The 8559-nt window shown below is 40.1% G+C and overlaps 1 protein-coding gene across 1 annotated transcript in view; it reads left to right on the plus strand.

The window, feature by feature from the left end:
- SLC9B2 (solute carrier family 9 member B2) overlaps window positions 1-7389 on the plus strand; it is a 42298-nt gene extending 34909 nt beyond the window's left edge. The window contains exons 10-11 of the mRNA XM_045284279.1: window positions 964-1100; window positions 7132-7389. Coding sequence (XP_045140214.1) covers window positions 964-1100; window positions 7132-7350 — 356 coding nt within the window. The 3' untranslated portion in view covers window positions 7351-7389. The remainder of the gene's footprint in view (window positions 1-963; window positions 1101-7131) is intronic.
- The last annotated feature ends 1170 nt before the right edge of the window (window positions 7390-8559 follow it).

An 8559-nucleotide genomic window follows, 5' to 3' on the forward strand; every position in this document is an offset into this window, starting at 1 on the left:
TGTGAGACACTGGCAGTCCTTCAAGTCTTGAGGGCTGCCAGGTAGTCCTCTGTAGAGCAATTCAGGCTATCCAGCCACAGGCAGCAAACAGCAAGGCAGGTCACCAACAGACAGCCAGATGACAGGGTCCGACCGTCTCCAGCTCGTGCAATGTATACTCCAGTAGTGTGGCAAAGCAGGTCTTGAAGGAACCTCAAACAACAATGACACAGTCTATGGGTTAGGTGTCCCACAGGTAGTGTAGCTTGAAAATTGAGGCAAAAAAACAACTTAAGGCAGCCGTACACTGGTCCAACCCTCAGAGAATAAGAAACAAGAAACGCTCTTCAATTAATCCCACATGTGTTCATTGGCCAGGTTGGCACAATAAACCTACCTATCACACTAGTTTTGCATTTTAAATATTTTAGTGTTCTTTATTTCCGTTGACAATAGTCACGTACCATATAACATGCGTTTGAAAACTGTCTGATGCCACATACATCCTTGAACCTAACCTACATAAATCATATTACATATATAAATATAAATCTTAAGCACATAAAGTGGTTTGTATGTAATAATGGTTGCTATGCTGCAGCATGTATCTAGCCATTATTATTATTACTGTTACTATGTTAAAGATATTTTAGTGGGTCTAAAATTTTTTCTTTGATATTTTTATGCACAGAAAGGACTACTGTGTACTAGATACTGAAACATTCGACTAGCTTGCATTAGATCTAAACCATATATGACTTCTCTGACTTAGACATAACTTTGACTTAAAGACAGATTTAGGAAGGGAACTTGTTCATGATCTAGGATTGTCTGTAATACATTTAAATCTCAGAGAATGACCCTTTTCACAGAAGTATTGGGTTAAATGACATGTGACTATATTTTGAAGAAGCAATAACTGTGAAACACAATTTCTCCCCCAATTTTTCATTATTTATAAAAACTGGCTTTTTTTTTTTACAGGCCTTTGTGTTGCCACCCTAGGCATTGCAGTGTTGGTACGAATCATGACTACATTTCTGATGGTGTGTTTTGCTGGTTTTAACATCAAGGAAAAGATATTTATTTCTTTTGCATGGCTTCCTAAGGCCACAGTCCAGGTAATGGCTTAACATATTAACTGCCCTTTCCACATGATCCCTTGTAATATTGCCTGAGAGGATTAATTCAGACCTGGTGAATAAGAAGCAATTGAAATTTGATTTATGAAAATAGTTTATATCAACCTACTTTTTAAAATGTTTTATCTGTCATATATTGATTCCTTAAATAGGATGACTTCTTTATTTATTTATTTTACATCACCAAAGTACTGTACAACTGAAAATCTAATAAATCCCTATGCTGTTGAGGAAATGGCAGGGTTTGGGGGCACATCTGACCTCCTCTGGTTACACAAGGTGGTACAAGAATCCAACTCCACATCAGCCCAAGGTTGATCATCGTAGGCAGAGTCCTTCCCTTCTTCTTTACCCTCTTCTGACACCAACCATCCTCCTGCGGCACTCCACGTCTCTGCTGGGTTTGACAATTTGTTGCAATGGCCAAACAGAACTCACAGACAGGACTCACAACTACTGGGTTTATTGGGAAATTCCAACAGGTTACAAATGGTAAAACACAATACTTTTGTCCACAATGCCTCTTCTCGGCTGGGAGGCATGTCTCTCTTTGGTCCTCAGCATCTCAGCCATGTGGTCCCTTGGCTCCTGCCTTGTTCCTGGGCCGACCTTGGAGTCTTGGTGCTGCTCCTCTGCTCTGTCTTATGGTTTTGGTTCCTGCAACATCTGCTCCCTTCACCGCTCCAGACAGGAATCTCACACGGTCTCCACCAGTGGCTTTTCTTTTATGGTCATGGGATTGCTATTCCTGCTTCTTAGGTGGCTCACTCTTACATACTGGGATGGCAAAACTGACCAATCCCCAACTTAGAGTCCTCTACAACTCACTACATGCTCCCTCCTTTCACTAGTTAGGAGTTATAAAGACCATGGACAGAAGAGGCATATTAAGCAAGTTCTCTTCACCAAAACTACTAAAAAGCAGTAGTGGCAAGACAGAAGGGTTTGAATTTTCACCCATCAGATGTGTCTAAATAACCCAGAGAGATAGCTGCTGTCAGCTCTTTTCATTTCAGGATCCCAAGAAGGGTATGCAACAGAAATAGCGTGGCCCATCTGAGTGGTTCAAAATACTTCAATATCAATGTGACTAATGGTCAAGGATACTTGGCCAGTTTTTAAATAGTAAAGATTTCATTAAAATAACTCAGAAAATGTTTTATTTGTTTTCCAGATTATTGATTACATTCACTCAACTTAGAATTAGTGTTGTATAATGAAAAAAATGATTATAAATGCACTGACAGAGAATTACTTGAAATTGTTGCTCATGCATTTGGTAGAATACCTGTATGTGATAAGTAAATTAGAATTGTATAAACTCTGATTTGCAGCCCATGTCACATAATCCTGATTTCACTGTATTGTGCATTTCAAGACGAATTAAGACAAATAAGATCTAACTGTCCATATTCTTTTGCCATTACTTAAGAATACAAATTTCTATTTTCATGGAACTTAAAATTAGTTGTTCTTAATTTAGGAGGTTTGGGGAACATGTATGATGAGGCTTCAAAAAGTTTGGAGAAATTTCCACAACGTTGCAATTCTATTCTCCCATGACATTTTGGGCCCTCCCGTCATATCTCTGTAATTATATGCCAGATGTTGTGCATTTCACCAGAGGTGTTTCTCCTTTTTCCATCTGACTTCCAAAGATGTCTGAGCCATACCGATGGTGTGCGCTGTGAGGTTAAGGCTGTACCATCAAGGGAAGAGTTTTCCCTCAGGGCGTTGCTTTCACCCAACTTCCGGAAACCCCATCAAAAGGAGGATTCGAGTCACTTTGGTTTGAACAGTTTATAACATATAAAATGTTAACACTTGAGAAATGGCACGTGAAGGCAAATTTTAAAATAAGGAAACTATCTGGAAAATATTGGATAGTGTTTGTTCTGTGAAGTAAAGTTCTTTTCTCCTTTAGCCACTTTAGCGACTGCACAAAATAATGGGACTTTCTTATATCTTTCCATAGGTTTTCATATGTTTCCATATATTTCCATTTTTGCCTGTGGCTTTCTTTTGTAGCTCTGAGCTATTATAAGAAATATATTTTACATACAGCTGTCATAGTTATCTGCTGATACTGTAACAAAAATACTGTAAGTAGGTGACTTTAACAAGCCTAAATTTATTTTCTCACTACTCGGTACCATAGATATGCAAAGGCAGGTGCTAACTATAGGGAAAGGTATTCGCTTTCTGTTGGCCTTGGGGAAAAGCCTCGCTTCAGCTTCAGGGTTTGATCCTTGGGGAGCATGTGGCATGACATCTCTCTTCCCTCAACTGTGCTTGTTCTTTTCATTTGCCTTTCTATCTAATGAGATGACTCAAGACACACCTTACACCAATACTACATCATTAATATAACAAAGAGTACTCTTTCACGAGTGGGATTATAACCACTATAGAGGTCAGGATTTGCAACATATGGCTGGGGTACACAATTAAGTCCATGACAAATCCCAAAATGTACACATACACTTACACATGAAAAGAGAACTAAAATCATATGCATATGTTACCATCTGTACTGTTCTTGCCAAGACTCAATGAAAGGCTGAATGTGGTAGAGTACAGAGCAAACGACAATAACAAAACTCAAATGTACTGCCACCAGGTCGATTCCCACTCTCAGCATCTCTACATAGGGTTTCCAAGGCTGTACTTTTTAAAAATAAGATCAGGCAACTTCCTCATTCTCCCAAGGAGCAGCTGGTAGATTTGAATCGCTGATCTTTCACTTAGCAGTCCAGCGCTTACCAGACAGCACCCCCAATAACACCAGGCTCTCAGCATGGGTGCTTCAGAGCGGGCAGCATGATTGCTGTCCTCAACATGTGCCTTTCTTCGATGGGTCCAAGGTGACAATTGCATCTCTCACAATTCCACATCCAGTGGGAAGTGGGGTGCAAGGGACACATAAGGGACAGACATGTCCATTCCTGTCCAGGGCACAGTCTACAAATCTCACTTATCATTTCTGTTCACCTCTTACTTAGGCCAAAATGTAGACACATAGCTACACCTAATTGCAACAGAGACCGTGCCCGGGTGTGTGTGTGTGTGTGTGTGTGTGTGTATGGTGTGCTGTTATTCAGACAGGTAGATGACCAGCTAAAACTCAGTAGTTCTCTTATAGAAAAGGGACATTTAGATGTTGGAGAACAACTTAGAGATTGTGCTATGGGGTCTGAGGCACTCAATACTTCCTGATCTGTTCAGGGGCTTTGTCGCACTTGGCGGGATAAGCACATAAGCGGTTTGGTGGATTCATTTTTTCCCATATGAACTGATAATAAGCACACTGTATTTTGCCTCTAAAAGTAAATGAGAATCTTCATAGTACTTATGTTAGGTGAATTTGAAATACACAGTTCACCACCTTCTGAGAAAAAAGTTACCAAGTACCTTGTAAGATAAAGTTTAACTTCCTTAAGGGATAGACCACTTTCATGTTTCATTGTATTTAATAATTAGCTCAGCCTCTAAATCTAAAGGAATATATGCTCTGACATTCTTAGCCCTAATTTTTTTACAGTTTTATTACATGTAGCTCACATAGCATAATTCAATGATTTAAGCTTATAAAAAGGGTTGTGAAATTATCACCACAATTTTAAAACATTTTCTTCATATACTCATTATTATCAGCTCACCATTTTTTTTGAGTTATATGGCAAATCACCCTAAGAAACTACCAATCCCGTTACTATCTCTTGTCAGAGTAAACCAGCCTCTGACACCACGCAGGGTCCGTAGGTGCCAGGGTACAGCTATAACATAGAGAGATCATGGGACAGTCATAGAAGAATAGGAGGAAGAAGCAAGAAAGCAAAGGAAACCAGTCAGACATGTTTCACGGCAGCATGCTCATTTCTGAGACAGCCATGATCGCAGCAGCTGGTCCGCGCAGAGAGAATGAATGTATTTCTAACCAAAGCTTGTAGATACTTAGGGGGGTATGCAAGCCCCCCTGATTATATGTAACCACATACGTAACAGGAAGGGGCTGCCCAATCGTCATACACACAACAGGAAGGAAATGAGCTATAGGTGTACATGCAATAGGAAGAGGAGGGACTAGGGGTACACATGTGACAAGATGGGCGGATCTTAGATTCAAGATGGCTGCGTAGCCTTGGTCATCCTTGAGTGGGCTTGACCTTGTCTCTGGGCTCTCCTTCAGAGAAACAATCCACTATTCTTATCAGCAGGGACTGGGCCCCCACTATGGCGGGACAGACAATCGTGTCGGCTTGCTCTGCATAGCTGAACACCCTCAGGGAAATCGTATGCAGTCATTTACCATGTGTTGCAAGCAGCGTCCTACGTTTGGTATATATTTAGAGGAGACAAGCTGGGGGAAAACCCTCTTGCATCCAACAGTCTCTATACATTTAACTATCCTGGATTTCATATAAAGAAAAATATACAAAAACAAACAAAAATCAACAACAGTAACACAATGAAACACAGAAAAACTTCAATACAAAAGAAAGCAGAAAATAATAAAAGCTAGAACAAATTTGAAATGGGTCCAAAGGGAGAAGAAATGATAAACCAAACCCACTGCCATGAGTCCATTCTGACTCATGATTACCTGATAGGGCAGGGGGTAGAACCGCCCTGTGGGTTTCTGAGAGTGTAATTTTTTTATGGGAGCAGAAAGCCTCGTCTTTCTCCCTTGGAGCAGCTGGTGGATTTGAAGTGCTGACATTGAAGTTAGCAGCCTAGCGAGTAACTATTACACCACCAGGGCTCCTTATTGGATGATAAGGTGTTAAATTCCAACCTAACTACATCAACATTAATCTACTTTCCAGTTCATTCTGATAACAAGGCTATTCAAATCCCTGGGTAATGGTCAGAGGAGATTCTCCACAGGCTTAATCCATGTAGGGACCCTGCAAATGCATTTTGGGTTTTTACTGTCATGCATGGCCTTGTTGAAACAGAAGATCTAATATAGTTCCTTTGGCTGGTCTTGGATCTATTATTCACAATCCCTGGATTAAATAAACTTCTAATTGAAACCTCACTTAGATAGTTGTTTGACACCTCACTTAGATGGCTGCTTGATTTATGACCCCACTATGAAGACATAACCACTACATCACCAGGGCTCCCAGATGTCATTCTTTCTGATACCTGAGCAGCATCTTTGTTACAGCACCCTTGTCTTCAGTGGTACCATCTTTGTTATAGCATGTATAGCTTCAGTGACCTCTTCATAAGGGTAAGTATCTAGTAGGACCACTTTGCCATAAGAACACATGTCATAAGAACTCATTATTCTTAGATTCCCCACCACTCCCCCCCCCCAAAAAAAAACCCCTACTGTCATTGAGTCAATGCCAATTTATAGTAACCCTATAGGACAGGGTAGACTTGTACCTGTGTGTTTTTGAGACAGTAACTCTCACAGGAGCAGAAAGCTCCCGTGGAGAGTTTGGTGGTTTTGAACTGCCAACTTCATGGACAACAGCCCAATGCATAACCATTACACCATCATGACCCTTTGTTCTCAAATTAGATCAGTCCAAATGTAAAATATCCCCATCTTCTAATAAGTATCATTATATTTTTCCCTCTAATTTTTTCTTTGAGTCTCTAAAAATAAAAAGACCAAGCAACCAGTAGCATTCACCTTTAGTCAGGAGAAATTTGGTATGCAGAACTTCCTGTTATCTTGTCACTGATGGTGAGTCTGTATCTGCCTAGTGTTGTGAAATTCATTTGCGTGATATTTCCATAGCCTACCCTACCCAAATAGGTATATATGAATCATCAGTACATCATGCAAGGGCAAGGAGTTTTCAGATAATCAAAACCAACTGCAGTACATTTTGAAAGAAAAAGAAATAGAACCTTATTTGTTAAACAAAAGAACCAGGAAAAGTACAATGATCGGGGTTTAGTTTGGGGGGTGGTGGTACAAATGATTAATTCACTTTTTTAATGTATACTTCTCGTACTGTATTTCCCATCTTCCCTCAAATTTTTCTAGGCTGCGATAGGATCTGTGGCTTTGGACACAGCAAGATCACATGGAGAGAAACAACTAGAAGAATATGGAATGGATGTGTTGACAGTGGCGTTTTTAGCCATCCTCATTACAGCCCCAATCGGAAGTCTACTCATTGGTTTGCTGGGCCCTAGGCTTCTCCAGAAAGCTGAACATCAAGATAAAGATGAAGTCCAAGGAGAAACTTCTGTACATGTTTAGAGGTGAAGAGGGAGATTGCTGAATAGAACCATCAGAAAACGGCTAGTAGAGACTCCTTTGATGGAAATTGGAGTATGGAATGTTTAAACTTAAAATGCAATAGAACCACAAGAGTGGCTGTTTCTTTAAAACAGTGGTAATCGTCTACACCTCCAATCCTGATTTCGCTACCTTCTTTCATATGCCTTTTTTTGTATTTATATAGGGACATATACATTCTGTGTCTCCAATCCTGATTTTGCTACCTTCTTTCATATCTACTTTAATTCGCCACCACAATTTAAAATTAACATGGGAAAAAATGAGCCAACCGTTGACTATAATTTATCCTCAATGTCACAATTTCATGATTCATAGTCACTTAGTCTCTCATCATCCCACCCCCTCTGACACCCCCCCCTTTTTCTTTGTTTTAACATAATGCAGTCCCTCATCAATTTCTACCCACTGTTCTCCTGCTAGAAGAGCCCTGATGGCTAAGTGGTTATGTGTTGGGCTGCTAACTGCAAGGTTAGCAGTTCGAAATCATCAGCCAATCTGCAAGAGAAAGACTAGGCTTTCTACTCCCACAGAGTCATCGCCCCTAAACCCGCAGGGGCAGTTCTGCTCTGTCCTCTAGGGTCACCGTGAGTGAGAATGACTCGATGGCAGTGGGTTTGATGTGGGTGAGTACTCCTGCTATTCTGCAACGCCTGCATTTCTAGTTTACATACCACTTTACGAAGAATTAGCATAATTGATTAACCTCTACCAAATTTTATTACATACGTATTTACATTGGGTTTCCCTCCGCCCCTCCTTTTCCACATCTAGACTCAAGAGGTCTTATAAAAGACCTCTTCCCTAACTCAGTAGACAGCTGTGTTAGTATGGGTAGAAGAGAGAAACAAATTCACAGAAATGCATATATATATATAATGGGAGTTTAATTCACAGAAATTCATATATATATATATAAAATGGGAGTTTTATATAAAGGGTAAGTGTACATTAAGAAAGCATCCCAGTAACAGTTGTATGAGCCCCTAATAAAATGTAAAAAATAAAACAAATAAAAATATTCCAGAAGGAAAAAAAAAAAAAAGAAAGCATCCCAGTGCTGTCCAAGCACTTAAGTCCAGCATTAACCCATATGTCCAACACAGACCTACAAAGTCCTCTTCAATCTCACAAAATACATGCAATGATGCCGACTGCAGGAGGAAAGCC

Source organism: Echinops telfairi, unplaced genomic scaffold, assembly GCF_000313985.2.
Source record: "Echinops telfairi isolate 266 unplaced genomic scaffold, ASM31398v2 ScPeMD7_7468;HRSCAF=8506_0, whole genome shotgun sequence".
NCBI lineage: Eukaryota > Metazoa > Chordata > Mammalia > Afrosoricida > Tenrecidae > Echinops > Echinops telfairi.